The sequence below is a fragment of the Aquarana catesbeiana genome, linkage group LG06 (genome assembly GCF_042186555.1).
Source record: "Aquarana catesbeiana isolate 2022-GZ linkage group LG06, ASM4218655v1, whole genome shotgun sequence".
Classification (NCBI taxonomy): Eukaryota; Metazoa; Chordata; class Amphibia; order Anura; family Ranidae; genus Aquarana; species Aquarana catesbeiana.
In genome coordinates this window covers 45392238-45411596 of record NC_133329.1, presented here as the reverse complement: position 1 = coordinate 45411596, position 19359 = coordinate 45392238, and the positions used below count along the sequence as shown (strand labels likewise).

Here is a 19359-nt window from a genome sequence, read left to right as displayed (position 1 = left end):
GTAATTACATGCCCCTGTTAAACAGGGGCAGAAAATTGGGCCTTGGCCACTGGTGGCGGTGCCCAGAACCAAAAATGTTCTTACAAGCTATCAGCATAAAAATTGAGGAGGAAGAGGATTGTCAGTCAGCATAACAGGATAGTCACTCAGCATCAGCATAGGCAGTCTTGAAGGGATCTCACATTAAAAAAAAAATTATTCGGTTACATCAGCATCAGGTGCTTGGTAGCTGGTGATCCAAGACTGATTCATTTTTATGAAGGTCAGCCGATCGACCGATTTGGTGGACAGGCGCACCCGGTGATCGGTTACAAAGCCTCCAGCAGCACTAAATGTGCGTTACGAAAGAACGCTGGATGTAGGACAGGTCAGTAGCTCAATTGCATACTGTGCAAGCTCTGGCAAGTGATCCATCCTCAAGACCCAGTAACCCAGAGGATTTTCGGTGGGAAAGATGTCCAAGTCTGATCTTACCCCTAGGTATTCCTGCACCATGTGAATCAGACGATGGCGATGGTTGCTGGAACTGATCATACCGTGGGGCTGCGGACTAAAATTTGTCTGAACGCATCGGTCAGGCGGCCACCTTCTCCACCACTCCTTCTGTGACTGACTGAAGCCTCAGCAACACGTTGTCCAGGAGGACCAGGAAATTGTAACCTCCCAGGCTCTGGAAACGCGTTGCACAAACCTTTCTGCAAGGCCTCCCGAAGATGTTTCATCCTCTGCTCCCTCTGCGACGGCAAGATAAATTCCGCCACCTTACCCTTGTAACGTGGATCAAGGAGGGTTGCCAGTCAGTAATGATCCCTCCCCTTGCTACCAGGAATACGAGGATCCTTCCGCAGGCTTTGCAGGATCAGGGAGGCCATGCAGCATAGGTTTGCTGAGGCATTCGGTCCAGAGTCCTCTGGGTCACTAAGGACGACATAATCCGCAAGCCACCTCCTCCCAGCCACGTACAAGTCCATGGGTTTCTTCGGACTGTAAATGATCGCTTGAAGACTGCTGCTAATGCTGAGTGCCAGGCTCCACCTCCATGCTGATACAATTCTCTTCCTCCTCCTCCTCCTCCTCCTCCTCGTCCTCTTCCTGTGTGATCGGCGGGCGCGCAGGAACACTGTCCGGATAAAGGGGGCCTTGAGAGGTAAGGAAGTCATCCTCTTCCTCCCTCTGTTCTGCTTCAAGTGCCCTGTCCATTATTCCATGCAGCGTGTGCTCCAACAGGTGGACAAGAGGGACAGTGTCACTGATGCATGCACTGTCACTGCTCACCATCCTCGTGGCCTCCTCAAATGGTGACAGGACAGTGCATGCATCCCTGATCATAGCCCACTAGCATGGGGAAAAAACCAAGCTCCCCTGACACTGTCCTGGTGCCATAGTCGCATAGGTACTCATTGATGGCCCTCTGCTGCGTGTGCAGCCGCTGCAGCATGGCCAACGGGTGATGTTTTGACCACGCGAGATACGCTTGAGACATATGTTGCAAATAGCAGTGGTGCGATCTGATGCACTCATCTCAAAAAAGACCTACACCAAAGAACTTTTGCAATAACGCGCAGAGACAGCAGCACCCTGAACATGCGGAGCTCTGCGGTGATATGCAGTCGGTGTGCTGCCCTTAAGCTGGCCCCTGGAGGGCACCCTGCCTCGTTAGGGATGTGCCTCCTCCTCCTCTCTCCTTTCAGGGACCCACTTGGAGTCAGTGACTTCTTCATCATCCTCTCCCTCCTCATCACTGGAGCAAACCTGGCAGTATGCTGCTGCTGGGGAAACATGACTGCCAGATTGCCGTCCTTCTTGGGCATCCCCCTCTCTGGGCTCACGTTACTGCCTTCCTCTAGCTGGGTACCATCATCGGAGCCTTCAAAATGCTGGGCATCCTCCTGGAGCATGTATCCAACACTGTGGTCAAACAGTTTGGGTGACTCCTCAGGAGGACATGGTGGGGCTAGGGAAGGAGTGACTGATGCCATTGAGCCGAGGGAAGAGGCCGCGTTGGCAGCTGCTTTGCCAGACAAAGTACCCTGAGCCTGGGTGAGAGAGGATGAGGAGGATAAGGATGGCTTGGTCATCCACTCTACCAGGTCTTCGGCATGTTGCGGCTCAACAAGGCCAGCTGCCGAAAAAAGGACAAGCGAGTCCCACGGCCACGTGCTGATGAGGATGCACCGTGTCCACGACCAGCACTGTTGCCTCTAGACACCGAGCCTGCTTGCCCTCTTTTATTGGCTTGTGACTGTCTGTCTCTCCTTGTTGGCCTTCCAGACATACGAATGGCCTGCAGTGAGATGAAGCTGCACAAAGCTGGGATGTATATATATATACTGATTATACTGCAGGTAGCAGAATCAACTGCCTGCCTGTAGTATTATTAGTATGAGAACACAAGCAATTGTCTTCAGGTAGCTTTAGGTGCACACTGTGCAGAGGACACAGTACACTACCTGTAAATACTGCAGCTGCCTGTGGTATTAATAGGATCAGAAGAACACCAGCAATTGTCTTCAGGTAGCTTTAGGGGCACACTGTGCAGAGGACACAGTACACTAACTGTAAATGCTGCAGCTGCCTGCCTGTGGTACTAATAGGATCAGAAGAACACCAGCAATTGTCTTTAGGTAGCTTTAGGTGCACACTGTGCAGAGGGCACAGTACACTAACTGTAAATACTGCAGCTGCCTGCCTGTGGTACTAATAGGATCAGAAGAACACCTGCAATTTTCTTCAGGTAGCTTTAGGTGCACACTGTGCAGAGGACACAGTACACTAACTGTAAATGCTGCAGCTGCCTGCCTGTGGTACTAATAGGATCAGAAGAACACCAGCATATGTCTTCAGGTAGCTTTAAGTGCACTCTGTGCAGAGGACACAGTACAATAACTGTAAATACTGCAGCTGCCTGCCTGTGGTATTAATAGGACCAGAACACCAGCAATTGTCTTCAGGTTGCTTTAGGTGCACACTGTGCAGGGGACACAGTACACTAACTGTAAATACTGCAGCTGCCTGCCTGTGGTACTAATAGGATCAGAAGAACACCAGCATTTGTCTTCAGGTAGCTTTAAGTGCACTCTGTGCAGCGGACACAGTACACCAACTGTAAATAATGCAGCTGCCTGCCTGTGGTACTAATAGGATCAGAAGAACACCTGCAATTTTCTTCAGGTAGCTTTAGGTGCACACTGTGCAGAGGACACAGTACACTAACTGTAAATACTGTAAAAACACCTGCCTGTCAGTAGGAAGAGAACAACAGGAACGGATCTAGCTAAACTGAACAGTGTATATGTTTATATATATATATATATATATATATATATATATATATATACACACATATACATACATACACATATACATACATATATACACACACACACACAACACCTAGGATGCATATATATACACAATACACTGTAAGTGCAGCTAACTATCTAACTTAAATCAAATGACACTGTCTCTCTCTGTCTATCTCTCTCCGCCACTGCAACTCACCACCCTGGCTTTGGCCAATTACGGCTCTCTGTACAGACGGCGTTGTGATTGGCCAAGCATGCGGGTCATAGTGCATGCTTGGCCAATCATCAAATCATCAGCCAGCAATGCACTGCGATGCCACAGTGAATTTTGGGCCGCGACACGCCACTTGAATTTGGCACGAACGGCCCATAACGTTCGCAATTCGACAAATGGTCGAACAGGCGATGTTCGAGTCGAACATGGGTTCGACTTGAACTCGAAGCTCATCCCTAGTTGTCACATGAAAAGATAGAATAACATATTTACAAAAATGTGAGAGGTGTACTCACTTTTGTGAGATACTGTAGTTGGAATTTAGCAGGAATTTAGTAAAAATTTGCTGTGTTTTTATCTCCTAATAATTAGTGTATTTTTATCAAAAATATTGTTTTGATAAACATTTGCGCAAATACTCTAAAAAATCAGCAGCACCTTCTTTTCTAGAGGCCATATGCCTTCAGAAAATATATGGTTTTGGGGGTCTTTTACAAACTTTGAAAGCTAGAAGTGAAAAATAAAAAAGCAAAAGGAAAAATTGCAAAAATGGTCTGGCCACCTGTGTGTACAAAATGGAGCCCATGGCCTGGCAGTGAAAAAGTTAAATGTATCAAAAAGTTTGAACAACTCAATAGTAAACTACAGTGCCTTGAAAAAGGATTCATACCCCTTGAAATTTTCCACATTGTCATGTTACAGCCAAAAACGTAAATGTATTTTAGACCGACACAAAGTGGCACATCGATGTGAAGTGGAAGGAAAATGATAAATGGTTTTCAATTTTTTTTACAAATAAATATGTGAAAATTGTGGCGTACATTTGTATTCAGCCCCCCTGAGTCAGTACTTTGTAGAACCTCCTTTCTTTGCAATTACAGCTGCAAGTCTTTTTGGGGATGTCTCTACCAGCTTTGCACATCTAGAGGGACATTTTTGCCCATTCTTCTTTGCAAAATAGCTCAAGCTCTGTCATCTTGGATGGAGAGCTTCTGTGAACAGCAATTTTCAAGTCTTGCCACAGATTCTCTATTGGATTTAGATCTGGACTTTGACTGGGCCATTCTAACACATGAATATGCTTTGATCTAAACCGTTCCATTGTAGCTCTGGCCGTATGTTTCGGGTCGTTGTCCTGCTGGAAGGTGAACCTCGGCCCCAGTCTCAAGTCTTTTGCAGACTAACAGGTTTTCTTCTAAGATTCTAGATTAAAAGTCCGCGCTTAGGATTATAGAAGGGCTGCTGCCTCCCCTTAATTAATTCCTATTAGGAGTTAATTGGAAGTATTTAAAGAAGAAAGCTGGGGAATTGGCACTGCCCTAATCACAGTAAGTGTTAATTAAAAATCACCAAACCTTTTAGAAAATTGTGCATAAAACAAAAAATAAAAAATATATATATATAAAATTAATTTGTGTGACCCTTGGGTAAATTTACCCCTCTGTTTGTGCAAAAATAGATACAAATATATAAATAAAATTGTGTTCCTATAATGTGAACGTGCTAATCCTCTGTGTTACACATTATGTGGATTTTAATTTTGTCCCACTTCCATTCAGATTATATATCAGACTTTATAAGAAATTAATATTGAGTATCCTCCTATAGTAATAGTGGGGTTGTAACAAACCACATTAGTTGGGGGCTATCAATATGTAAGTGAGATCCCCTTGTATCCTAATTATAAATAGTGACAAAAAGTGCACTGTGCATAAAGTGAAACAAAAGTGCATTTAACCTTTCAAAATACTAAGTTGCATATAAAATAAATTCATATATAGAGATCCAGAAAATTATAAATATGATGTATAATATAAATCCAGACCATTAACACTCATGTAAAAGGATAACGAAAAAATACACATCTATGGGAAAAGTCCCTGTAATGAACCCCAGCAGGGTTAAAAAGTCTCAATTATTAAAGCCACAGGTAATCAAAAACGTCAGGATCAGTTGACATGCATATACAAATGCCCAGGGGGTGGTAATAAGTGACTTCCGTGCATGTAGAAGCTGGTGACTCCAAGTGCTCCCCCCCGTGCTCCCCCACTCACCAGATTCCGTCACCCCCTAGGGGGTATTTGGCAAAGGAGTGGGTGTCTCAGGATGGCTGCCTTTAGTGGATGTCCCTTTTACGCTTTACTCCTCCGTAGATTTCCTCTTATATGCTGGTGGTAGGTATCCTCCTTAACACTGGTAATGAGGGACCCCTTCTGCTGGTCCGGGTCCAGGTGCCTCCACTACTTTCCACCTCCGTACTGCTAGGTCCTCCTCCCGCAAAGAAATAGACAGGGGGCTTGCATAGTGAAGTACGTCCAGTTTATTCAACAGTTTAAAAGTTTAAAAAACATAACACCCGCAGCTGGGCGCAAAGGATGGGATCAGGAAACAGATCCGAGCGTGCGTCCCACCTTGCGTTCCAGCCGCCTCTTCCGGGTATGACGTGTGAGCGCCCGCTCACACGTCATACCCGGAAGAGGCGGCTGGAACGCAAGGTGGGACGCACGCTCGGATCTGTTTCCTGATCCCATCCTTTGCGCCCAGCTGCGGGTGTTATGTTTTTTAAACTTTTAAACTGTTGAATAAACTGGACGTACTTCACTATGCAAGCCCCCTGTCTATTTCTTTGCGGGAGGAGGACCTAGCAGTACGGAGGTGGAAAGTAGTGGAGGCACCTGGACCCGGACCAGCAGAAGGGGTCCCTCATTACCAGTGTTAAGGAGGATACCTACCACCAGCATATAAGAGGAATCTACGGAGGAGTAAAGCGTAAAAGGGACATCCACTAAAGGCAGCCATCCTGAGACACCCACTCCTTTGCCAAATACCCCCTAGGGGGTGACGGAATCTGGTGAGTGGGGGAGCACGGGGGGGAGCACTTGGAGTCACCAGCTTCTACATGCACGGAAGTCACTTATTACCACCCCCTGGGCATTTGTATATGCATGTCAACTGATCCTGACGTTTTTGATTACCTGTGGCTTTAATAATTGAGACTTTTTAACCCTGCTGGGGTTCATTACAGAGACTTTTCCCATAGATGTGTATTTTTTCGTTATCCTTTTACATGAGTGTTAATGGTCTGGATTTATATTATACATCATATTTATAATTTTCTGGATCTCTATATATGAATTTATTTTATATGCAACTTAGTATTTTTAAAGGTTAAATGCACTTTTGTTTCACTTTATGCACAGTGCACTTTTTGTCACTATTTATAATTAGGATACAAGGGGATCTCACTTACATATTGATAGCCCCCAACTAATGTGGTTTGTTACAACCCCACTATTACTATAGGAGGATACTCAATATTAATTTCTTATAAAGTCTGATATATAATCTGAATGGAGGTGGGACAAAATTAAAATCCACATAATGTGTAACACAGAGGATTAGCACGTTCACATTATAGGAACACAATTTTATTTATATATTTGTATCTATTTTTGCACAAACAGAGGGGTAAATTTACCCAAGGGTCACACAAATTAATTTTATATATATATATTTTTTATTTTTTGTTTTATGCACAATTTTCTAAAAGGTTTGGTGATTTTTAATTAACACTTACTGTGATTAGGGCAGCGCCAATTCCCCAGCTTTCTTCTTTAAATAATTTCTAAGATTGTCCTGTATTTGGCTACATCCATCTTCCCATCAACTCTGAGCAGCTTCCCTGTCCCTGCTGAAGAAAAGCATCCCCACAACATGATGCTGCCACCACCATGTTTCACGGTGGGGATGGTGTGTTCAGGGTGATGTGCAGTGTTTGCTTTCTGCCACACGTAGCGTTTTTCTTTTAGGCCAAAATGTTCAATTTTGGTTTATCTAACCAGTGCACCTTCTTCCACATGATTGCTGTGTCCCCCACATGGCTTCTTGCAAACTGCAAACGGGACTTCTTATGGCTTTCTTGTTGCCACTCTTCCATAAAGACCAGATTTGTGGAGTGCACGACTAATAGTTGTCCTGTGGACAGATTCTCCCACCTGAACTGTGGATCTCTGCAGTTCCTCCAGATTTACCATGGTCCTCTTGGCTGCTTCTCTGATAAATGCTCTCCTTGACCAGCATGTCAGTTAAGTCTTGGTAGGTTTGCAGTTGTGCCATACTCTTTCCATTTTTGGATGATGGATTGAACAGTGCTCCGTGAGATGTTCAAAGCTTGGGATATTTTTTTATAACTTAACCCTGTTTTAAATTTCTCCACAACTGACCTGTCTGGTGTGTTCCTTGGCCTTCATAATGCTGTTTGTTCACTAAGGTTCTCTAACAAACCTCTGAGGGCTTCACAGAACAGCTTTATTTATACTAAGATTAAATTACACACAGGTGTACTCTATTTACTAATTAGGTGACTTCTGAAGGCAATTGGTTCCACTAGATTTTAGTTAGGTGTATCAGAGTAAAGGGGGCTGAATATAAATGCACGCCACACTTTTCACATATTTATTTGTAAAAAATTTTGAAAACCATTTATCATTTTTCCTTCAACTTCACAATTATGTGCCACTTTGTGTTGGTCTATCACATAAAATCCCAATAAAATATATTTACGTTTTTGATTGTAACATGTCAAAATGTGGAAAAGGGGTATGAATACTTTTTTAAGGCACAGTATTTGATCCAGGGAAGTTATCGTAATTTCATCTGTAGAGCTAGGAAATATTTTATAACCTTTGTGAAAATAAATTAACAGACTCTTCACTGGAATCATCTTCTTCGTCCTCCATTTTGGCCCTGTTGTGATGGACAGATACAGTACTTCATAATTTTGGAGCTTTTCTTAAGCTTTCAGTCAAAACAATTTTACCATCCATCATTCCAATTGTTTCCAGCTTTCTGACATTTCTGTGGTCTTGATTGGTTTACACCATAACTCGTTACACAGAGCAGTTATTGAAAATATAGGTAGCAAATGTCTACCAGTGGTTTAAAGCTAGTGAGAAGTTTCCAAAATGGTCACAAAATTACCAAATGTATGATAAGCTTTACAAATAAATTATACAATATAATAGATTTCTATAATTTTTTTCATTCAGTCAACTTACCATTTAAGCACAGATGGTGTGGTAAGTACAGTTCCAGTATTTTTTCAGATTCACCATTGGTCCTAATGTTGAATAAAGGGCCGGCTATTTTATATCCATTCTTCTGGATTTCAGGGAAGTAATTACTCCAAGACTCCAGTGTGTATTCAATCATCACTGCAGCACTTAAAAGGAATTGTATTCCAGTGGAATGACAGCGGAAAAGTCCAGGAGATTCAATATGTAGCCTGTGAAAAAACAGTAATACAGTACATTAGAAGATTAGCTATGCAGCAAACACATAAATACACAATAAGGGCTCATGCACACTGCAGCTCAAAAAAAAGCTGCTTTAGGCATTTGAGCTTGTATTTCTTTGACTAAGCTTGAAGAAGCTTGTGCTTTTTTTTATTTCTTTTTTTTTTTGCTTCTTTGAGCTTCTTTGAGCATAATGCCGCGTACACACGGTCGGACTTTCCGGCATACTTGGTCCGGCGGACCAGAGTGTGCCGGACAATCCGCCCGTGTGTAGGCGCCGGCGGACTTTTCCGGCGGACTTTTTCCCAAAAGCCCGCCGGACCTAGATTTGAAGAAAGTTCTAAATCTTTCCGCCGGACTCAGTTTCGGGCGGAAAGTCCGCTCGTGTGTGTGCTGGTCCGACGGAAAGCCCGCTCGTGTGTATGCTGGTCCGACGGACCAGATACGACACGAGGGCAGGGTATTGCATCTCGCGCTCGCTGCAATAGGAAAAACACATTTTCCTATTGCGGCGAGCGCGGGGCATACCAGGCCCTTAGGTCTGGTATGGATTATAAAGGGAACCCCCTACGCCGAAAAAACGGCGTGGGGTCCCCCCTAAAATCCATACCAGACCCCGATCCGAGCACGCAGCCTGGCCGGTCAGGAAAGGGGGTGGGGACGAGCGAGCGCCCCCCCCCCTCCTGAACCGTACCAGGCCGCATGCCCTCAACATGGGGGGTGGGTGCTTTGGGGGAGGGGGGCGCCCTGCGGGGCCCCCCACCCCAAAGCACCTTGTCCCCATGTTGATGAGGACAAGGGCCTCTTCCCGACAACCCTGGCCGTTGGTTGTCGGGGTCTGCGGGCGGGGGCTTATCGGAATCTGGGAGCCCCTTTAATAAGGGGGCCCCCAGATCCCGGCCCCCCACCCTATGTGAATGAGTATGGGGTACATGGTACCCCTACCCATTCACCTAGGGAAAAAGTGTAAGTAATAAAACACACTACACAGGTTTTTAAAATAGTTTATTAAACAGCTCCGGGGGGGGGAGATCTTCCTCCGGCTTCGGGGGTCCCTCCGCTTCTTCTTCTCCCGTCGTCCGGTTGGTTCTTCTCCCGGTGTTCCAGTTCTTCGGCCGGCTCCTCTGCTGTCTTCAGGTAGCTCTCTTGCCAGCAGAGGTCCGGACTTCTGGGCTTCTGGGCTTCTGGGCTTCTTCTCTTCTCTTCTCCAGATGTTGACACGACGCTCTCTCCGGCTGGACTGCTCTCCGAGGGCTGCGTTGTGACTTATATAGGCGGAGACCCCGCCCCCTTTTGATGTCACAGTCCCTGGGCATGCTGGGACTGTGACGTTTTAGGGGGCGTGGTCAACATCACCCAGTGACCACGCCCCCTAAAACGTCACAGTCCCAGCATGCCCAGGGACTGTGACATCAAAAGGGGGCGGGGTCTCCGCCTATATAAGTCACAACGCAGCCCTCGGAGAGCAGTCCAGCCGGAGAGAGCGTCGTGTCAACATCTGGAGAAGAGAAGAGAAGAGAAGAGAAGAGAAGAGAAGAGAAGAGAAGAGAAGAGAAGAGAAGAGAAGAAGCCCAGAAGTCCGGACCTCTGCTGGCAAGAGAGCTACCTGAAGACAGCAGAGGAGCCGGCCGAAGAACTGGAACACCGGGAGAAGAACCAACCGGACGCCGGGAGAAGAAGAAGCGGAGGGACCCCCGAAGCCGGAGGAAGATCTCCCCCCCCGGAGCTGTTTAATAAACTATTTTAAAAACCTGTGTAGTGTGTTTTATTACTTACACTTTTTCCCTAGGTGAATGGGTAGGGGTACCATGTACCCCATACTCATTCACATAGGGTGGGGGGCCGGGATCTGGGGGCCCCCTTATTAAAGGGGCTCCCAGATCCCGATAAGCCCCCGCCCGCAGACCCCGACAACCAACGGCCAGGGTTGTTGGGAAGAGACCCTTGTCCTCATCAACATGGGGACAAGGTGCTTTGGGGTGGGGGGCCCCGCAGGGCGCCCCCCTCCCCCAAAGCACCCACCCCCCATGTTGAGGGCATGCGGCCTGGTACGGTTCAGGAGGGGGGGGCGCTCGCTCGTCCCCACCCCCTTTCCTGACCGGCCAGGCTGCGTGCTCGGATCGGGGTCTGGTATGGATTTTAGGGGGGACCCCACGTCGTTTTTTCGGCGTAGGGGGTTCCCTTTATAATCCATACCAGACCTAAGGGCCTGGTATGCCCCGCGACGGGGCTCGTAAGGTGTCAATCTCGCCGATAAAAGCGGCAAGATTGACATCCTTTTCTAGTCCCGTCGCACCTGAGTCACGTTCAAAATGAACGGACTTGTCCGTATGTGGGCAAGTCCGTTCATTCTGAAAGTCCGCCGGAACTCCGGCGAAAGTCCGTCGGAAAGACGGGCGGACTTAGCCTGCCGGAAAGTCCGGTCGTGTGTGGGCAAGTCCGTCCGTTTTAAAGTCCGGCGCACCTGGCGGACAATGTCCGTCGGAAAGTGTGCCGGACCAAGTAGGATAGAAAGTCCGACCGTGTGTACGCGGCATAAGTGTTTATTTTCACAAACCCTCCCCTCAGCTCATTTTATCTTTTTTTGTGCATTTTCAAGCTTCTTTGAGCTTTTTTGTGCTTTCACACTTCTTTGCACTTTTTCGTGAGTTTTTGGGCATTTAGGCGTCTTTTCTCCTCGAAAGCTCCTCTCAAACGTGAATTTTGTGGGGGATTTTCTGCCTGTAAGAGCATATGACTGTAAACTCCTGAAAAAGCCATAGTGTGCATGAACACATTGGCTAGCATGGAGGGGAGCATGGAGGGGAGCATGGAGGGCAGCATGGAGGGGAGTTTCCAGGCAGAAAAAACGAGAGCTCTTTGAGATGCAGTGTGCATGAACCCTAATTGTCAGGAAATTTCAAACTATTTCACACAGCCTTTATTTGTAGACTTGACAACAATTCATAGTTTCAGCCATGTGACTCAAACAATTAGCACATGTCAGAGACATCATGGCACCATAGTATAGGATTATGTTATTAGCACTGAGCATTTCCACTAACTTTCACACCTCTGATCATGTACATACACAATCAACATCTTGCCTTGATTTATTTTATGGTGGTTGGATTAAGGTGACTGAACACCTATACTGTACATGTTTGGATATGTTCCTACAATGACCTAGTTCAATGAGAAACCTCATAGATAACTATTGAGAGGGTTATTCAACCCCATGTGCATTACTGTAGGCCCAAGTGATGGCTGGCCCCACTAACCAATAGTAGAGCTCAGGGCCTGATTAAGAAAATAATAGGCAGAACAAATATGAGGACTGAGAAGATTTCCTTTAGTTAAACTAACAAAAGTGTGGGCATTATAGAGCTGGTAACATTGAGGATATTCAATATAATTTGAAAGAACTGTTCTTGTGGGTAAGAGGCATAGGGGAGGAGTATGGATGGTATAAAAGTGGGAAGTATGTGCAGGTGACGAAGAGGAATGTGGAGGGTATAACAGTAGACACTATGTACAGGAGAGGAGTGTGGAGGGTATGGCAGTGGGCAGTATCTACAGGAGAGAAGTGTGTGGGGTATGACAGTGGGCAGTATGCACAGCAGAGGAGTGTGGAGGGTTTACATTGTGCACTATGTACAGGAGAGGAGTGTGTGTGTGGGGGGGGTATGATGAGGGCATTATGTACAGGAGAGGAGTGTGGAGAGAAAGACAGTTGGCAGTATGCGCAGGAGAGGAGTGTGGAGGGTATGACAGTTGGCAGTATGTACAGGAGAGGAGTGTGGAGAGTATGATGGGGCAGTATGTACAGGAGAGGAGTTTGAGGGTATCACAGTGGGTGGTATGTACAGGAGAGGAGTGTGGATGGTATGATAGTGGGCAGTAGCACAGGAGAGGAGTGTGGAGGGTGTGACAGCCGACACTATGTACAGTAGAGGAGTTTATGAAAGTGGGCAGTATGTACAGGAAAAGAGTGTGGAGGGTATGACAGTGGGCAGTATGTACAGGAGACGAGTGTGGATGGTATGATACTGAGCAGTATGTACAGGAGACGAGTGTGGAGGGTATGACAGTGGGCAGTATGTACAGGAGAGGAATGTGGAGGGTATGACAGTGAGAAGTATGTACAGGAGAGGAATGTGGAGGGTATGACAGTGAGCAGTATGTACAGGAGAGGAGTGTGGAGGGTATGACAGTGAGCAGTATATACAGGAGAGGAGTGTGGAGGGTATGACAGTGAGAAGTATGTACAGGAGAGGAATGTGGAGGGTATGACAGTGAGCAGTATGTACAGGAGAGGAGTGTGGAGGGTATGACAGTGAGCAGTATATACAGGAGAGGAGTGTGGAGGGTATGACAGTGAGCAGTATGTACAGGAGAGGAGTGTGGAGGGTATGACAGTGAGCAGTATATACAGGAGAGGAGTGTGGAGGGTATGACAGTGAGCAGTATGTACAGGAGGGGAGTGTGGCGGGTATGACAGACGGCACTATGTACAGGTGAGGAGGATGAAGGAATCTGGGAAGGAAAAATGTAAAGGTTTGTGGAAGGATGTTTAGGGACTGCGTAGTGGTTAAGTGGGCCATACATGGATTTAAATTAAGCCAATTAGGCAGAGACCAGCCATAGTTGATCTATGTATGGGCTAGCAGGCTGTACACAAGTCAAATGTATTAATCGACTTGAGTACAACCAGCTTGTCAGGTTTTTCCCAAAACAATCAGAGCTGCCAGCTATAGTTAGCAACACTGATTATTGTATTGTGTGCTTAGGGAAGGCTCCCCACTGGCAGAACACAATAATACTGCGGAAGTGATTCCCCCATCCACAGGTCAGCAGGTGAGAGGGTATGTGGGGACAGGCTGGGGAGAGAGGTCTGTCAGCAGGGGGGTGTGAGGTGGTCATGGAGGGATATCAATCAGCAGGTGGGAGTGATATCTTTTGGAGTAGGGTTTGTCATCTGCAGGTTGGGAAATGGTCACCTGTGATATAAGTTGAAGGGAGGTGGCTAACATGGGAAGTGGCTGGGGAGTGACCTGGTTGATGGGGAGTGTGAAATGGATGATGTGTTTCAAGTTTCTTTCACATTTGCAGTAATGCTTACTGCCCTCTGAAAAGTGATCTGTGGTGGATTGCTTTTCAAAGAGTGGTATAGCAGCAGCTGACAGCCATTCATGAGGTGCTACTGCCACCTCCTTGTTTATTTTTTACATTGCTGAATGGTAGTTTTACATTGTTGGACTATGCTGCTACTGTGAGCGAGTTTGGCTTGCAGTTGCAGAGTGGCCCTTTTGAAATCAATAGGCGAGTTTGACAAGCAGTGCTGTCTGTCGAACTCTGCAGGATCCAAGCTGTCCATTGAGCTCAGTGCCTCTGACAAGAAGTGAGGAGATTCACTGTGAGCTCATCCTCTCAGTCTGCTGCAAACAGAGTGTGCCAGCTTGTATTTAAACTGGCCGCTCTGTATGTAGCTTCTGAAAGGCTGTGCAAGGAGCCCCATATCTCTGGAACCATAGGTCGTAGGAGCCCCAAATTTTGACCAGTGGTGGGGTAGGTCTTGAGATACTTTGGGGTCCCTGTAACCCCTGGTCGCCGAGCCATGACCCTCAAAGTCATTCTTTGTGTTTTTTTGTGAAATATTTTTTTTTTTTTTGGTAAATGGGCCTATCTTAAGGTAAGCAGCCTGGAGCTCCAATAGCCCCTATGTTAATCCGGCCCTGGTAGAGCTGATGGGCCAATAAAACAACCAAAAAGTTGGTTAGTTCTTGTACCATGTTTTTTGGGCAGATCAGGGATACTTTGGAAAAATCAGAACAAAAATAGAAATAACACTTCTCCAGGCAGACTCCTGGCTTGCCTCCACCACCTGCCGATGCAATGGTAAATAGGGTACGTTCCTCCAAATGTAGAAAATGAAATTAAAGCCTCATTTCTTCCTTAGTTTTTTCATGGCGCATCTTCATGGCAGCATACATATGGGTTGTGACTCCGCCCCCACAACCTGATAGGACTGGTTAACTATAAATCAAAGACTGACCCGGCTCACAGCATTCTCCTTTTTGCTCCTCACCTGATCAGGACTGAAATCACAAGGTATCCCTTACTGTTTGTCGCCCCAGCCAGGTTCGACCTCTCCTGGGTGGAAGTCCTTCCTGTACAGTCTCTAAATGAGCTATATGGTTGGAGCCCTATTCTGGTGGTCTGGGGGGCATATTTCAGCCTCTCCTGGGTGGAAGTCTTTCCTCTACAGTCTCTAAATAAGCTATAGGTGGTGCAGGCTTCTCAAAGAAAGCTTTAAACAAGCTTTGACATAAGTGACAGCATTTCCTTTTGCATTCCATATGCTTTTTACTTCTTTTCTCTGTGTTATGGGCGTTTGCCATTCCCAAGATGGCTGCAGCAGTGCAAGTACACTCTGAGCATGAGAGGCAGGAAGTCATGCAGCCTCTGTGTTTCCTGGCTAGAGCCTTTCCTACATGGTTTTATGGCATTTTTGGGCAACAAATGGTGGAGCTCTCTACTCATGCATGCTGGATGCTTATGTGGTCATTGTTTGCAGGTATGTTTTCCCTTTCTATGGCATTCACCTGAGCTTTTCCTTTCTCCTTCTCAGTGTTGCTCTAGGATCATTGTGCTCTTTATGGTCTTCACCTGGGCTCTTCCTATCCCCTTTTCTATGCTTTCTCTGGGATCACTATGTTGGGCTCAGTTTCCACTAGTGCGACTTGTCACTGCAAAGTCGCATGACAAGCCGTACCTCATGATTTCCAATGAGTACCGTTCATATCTGTGTTCATAGACCTTAGGAATACACAGGCATTGCTACAAGTCGCATCAAATTTGCGGCAAAATCATGCGACTTTCAGGTCGCTATAGTGGAGACTTAGCATTATGCTGTTTTTCATTTCAGTCTGCTGCTTTGCTCTGTTTCTATGGGAAACACTGTCCAGTCAGACCACCCATTGCTTTTAAGGTATAGGGATTAGGCAAGTAGTGAAGATTGAGAAAAAGAGAGCCAATATCTATAGTCCTGTAAGGACTACAAGATAGAGGGAGCCTTCTGACGGTCAAGAAAAGTCACCATCTAAGAACAGACATCCAGGCAATGTTGATTAAGTTCATCATTTCACCCCTCATTATCATTACTCCCGTGTACAAACATCACAAATTACCAGCCTTAATAGTCGCTGCATTTGTTGTAGAAAGTCATTGCCTGCCAAGCTAGTATGTCAAATCTGCCTGGAACAAGCACTATACAGCCCTGAAAGGACCTCAAGATAAAGAGAGAGTGTGCTAAAAGCCAGAACAGTCACCATTCAAGAACAGACATACAGGCAACATTGATCAATGTCATCATCTCACCTCTCATTTTGTTTGCTCCCCTTTTACAAACACCACAGATTACCAGCCCTAATGGTTGCTGCATTCGTGGTGGAAAGTCATTGCTTGACATGCTAGAGTGCATGAATTGCCAAGCACTTCCAACCAGAGCCAGTAGGTGGTGTCCAAATAGGAAAGCTTGACATGAGAAGAAAGCGTTAAAAGGGCCACAAGCTTTGAAGATTGCCCAATAGAGACTTTTTTGCAAGGGCAGCTAAGGACGCAATGTAAGGAGAACAGTCTTAGGAGAACAGTGGAAGTCCTTTTTAAGGGTACACTAATCAAGGGGGTGCCTGTGTGAAGCTTTACGCACACACCTGGAGAGAAAACCTTCAGGATCAGTGGGCCATATCAGCTATATTGGCGTGACATTGCTGGAATTTTAAGGGAGGCCCGCCTTTCTGGTACAATAATTTTTATTGAAAAAGTATGACATGACAAACTCACCCATGCAGGGGCATAATTTAATGAGCATAACGATCATATAACATTGACAGGTGGGAAGTCCACCTTTCAATCTCTTCCAGGAAGCGAGGCTACCATAGTTGATGGAAAAGTAAAAAATTCTGGTCCAGTTTGTAGCTGAATTAAAAGAAAAAAAAAAACAAAAAACAGCAATTGTGAAGGTTGTAGTTACCCAGAGGAGATGAGGATTCAGTTCACCTCTGTTCCTAGCAAAAAATAAGAAATTAAAACCAGGTAATCTGTGCCCAGTGCTAAAGTTTAAAAAAAAAAATTGACAAGTAGCACAGGAAGTTAGAGTCGTGTAAGATGGAAAACCTCCAATCAATTATAATATTCATTAATCTGGGAGACTGGATTCTCCTGTAGGTTTATCAGACACCTACTTGTCCCAATTCATCCTCAATTCCTCTACCAGTTTGAGTCCCTCCCCTTCGGTCTGTACATCTCCCCCAGGGCATTCACAAAGGTCTTACTGTCTGCAATAGCGACGGGAAAAATTAGGTAGAACTGTCCGCCAGGCACCCGCGATTGCCCATTAACCAAGCAGGACCGTGGATATGTGTGTGTAAACACACAGATCCGCGTCCTGTCAGGTGAGAGGAGACCGATCTGTGTTCCCAGTACAGAGGAACACCAATCGGTCCCCTCCCCTTGTGAGTCTCCTCCCCCTACAGTTAGAATCACTCCCCTAGGAAACACATTTAACCCCTCATCTCCCCTAGTGGTTAACCCCTTCCCTGCCTGTCACATTTACACAGTAATCAGTGCAATTTTATAGCACGGATCGCTGTATAAATGTGGTCCCAAAAATGTGTCAATAGTGTCCGATGTGTCCACCATAATGTCACAGTCCCGATAAAAAAAAAATCGCAGATCGCCGCCATTACTAGTAAAAAAAAATAAATAAATTTTTTTTTAAAATGCCATAAATCTATCCCATATTTTGTAGACGCTATAACTTTTGCGCAAACCAATCAATATACGCTTATTACGATTTTTTTTTTTACCATAAATATGTAGAAGAATACATATCGGCCTAAACCGAGGAAAAAATGTGTTTTTTTTTGTTTTTTTTTTTAAATTGGTATATTTATTATAGCAAAAAGTAAAAAATATTGTGTTTTTTTTTCAAAATTGTTGCTCTTCTTTTTTTTATAGCACAAAAAATAAAAACCGCAGAGGCGATCAAATACCACCAAAAGAAAGCTCTATTTGTGGGGAAAAAAATGACGTCAATTTTGTTTGGGTACAACGTTGCACGACCGCGCAATTGTCGTTTAAAGTGCGACAGCGCTGAAAACTAAAAATTGGTCTGGGAAGGAAGAGGGTGAAAATGCCCTGTATTGAAGTGGTTAAGTTTATGTATAGAATTATTGTGGGGAGTTAGTGTAAGGGTTACAAGGAGGGTAAGTGTGAACAGCACCTTAGGGTAAGGCTGGGCAGGCCGAGACAGTGCCCCGCTAAACCAAAGACAGTGTGCAAGCCACCCAAGGGCAATAGGGCATGCAGTATAAGCCTAAGCCCCAGTCATACTGGTGGGCATTGTCCAGTAGACTCCCCAGTCTCGTCATTGAAGTGTGGTTGAGTTGCTCTCAGCTGCATGGTCTTTTATTTAGATTTCATTAGCCATACTTTTGTGCCGCCTGTTTGTAGGGTTCCTGTCCTCAGCTACCTGGTCAACCTATGCAGCCAATCCTCTAATAAAAGAGAGAAATGTTTGGTTACGTTGTATGAGGAACTGCAAGTAACTGACTACTCTAGAGACCTTGTTCAGTTACTCAAAGGAGTCTTTGTATAAAATGTTTGGTGTGTGGATGTCTTAAGCATTCGTACAGGAACCACCAATGTTTGCCAAATTGTTTGTATCTTGGTCATCTCCTATGATCATCAGCTAGAAATCTAAAGGATGCTCCAAAGAATCTGGGGATGTCTGGTCACTCTAGTATAGACAAGCAGAGCCTTTAGTTGTAACCTTTAATACTACTTGTGAGCTGCAAAACAACAAAGCAAGAAAGCCACAGTCTTAGATGTTTGTGTGCAATTTTCCCGGCTTACCTGTATGAACGCCCAAATTTAATTATTTCTGGAATGACTACAGTAGCATCATATTGGGCCTAGAAACAAATGTGAAAAATATATATTTTTTTTAATCAGTACAAGTGCAAATTTAATTGAAAAGGCATACAGAGTCTTAAGGGTGGATTAAAGTGGTTCTAAAGGCTCAAGGTTTTTTACCTTCATGCATTCTATGCATGAAGGTAGAAAAACCTTCTGTGTGCAGCAGCTCCTCCCTAATACTTGTGTAACATAAGGACATGCTTCCAAAAATCCTTTTATTGAAGCTTCATATGACAAGTGGTTGACAGATGGAGCAGGGAACAAAAAGGTAGATGCATTTTGTGCAAATGTTAGCGTTTAGTCATTACCTATTGGAACTAGTCATCACAATCACCTATATACAGTTTTAATATGTCATCATTAGGTTACAGGTGAACTAAACATTTAAAAATAGTACTCAGCTGGTGTTACAATGAAAACCTGGCTAGAATACACTGTACTTACACTCAAATCTGATGTAAAGAGTTCAGTCTAAATCCACTGCCAGAGAAAATCTGATGCACCAATTAAACTCGGAGCAAACTCGACAGTCATCAGTCAAAATCATTTTATAGTTACAACAACAGGCACAAAATACTAGAAAACA

At 45.2% G+C, this 19359-nt stretch overlaps 1 protein-coding gene across 1 annotated transcript in view; it reads right to left on the bottom strand.

Annotated features, from left to right (window-relative positions):
- Window positions 1–19359, bottom strand: part of LOC141147953 (uncharacterized) — a 483492-nt gene that overhangs the window by 85305 nt on the left and 378828 nt on the right. Inside the window, exons 18-19 of the mRNA XM_073635113.1 lie at window positions 18711–18769; window positions 8577–8803 (exon numbers count right to left, since the gene is read on the bottom strand). Coding sequence (XP_073491214.1) covers window positions 8577–8803; window positions 18711–18769 — 286 coding nt within the window. The remainder of the gene's footprint in view (window positions 1–8576; window positions 8804–18710; window positions 18770–19359) is intronic.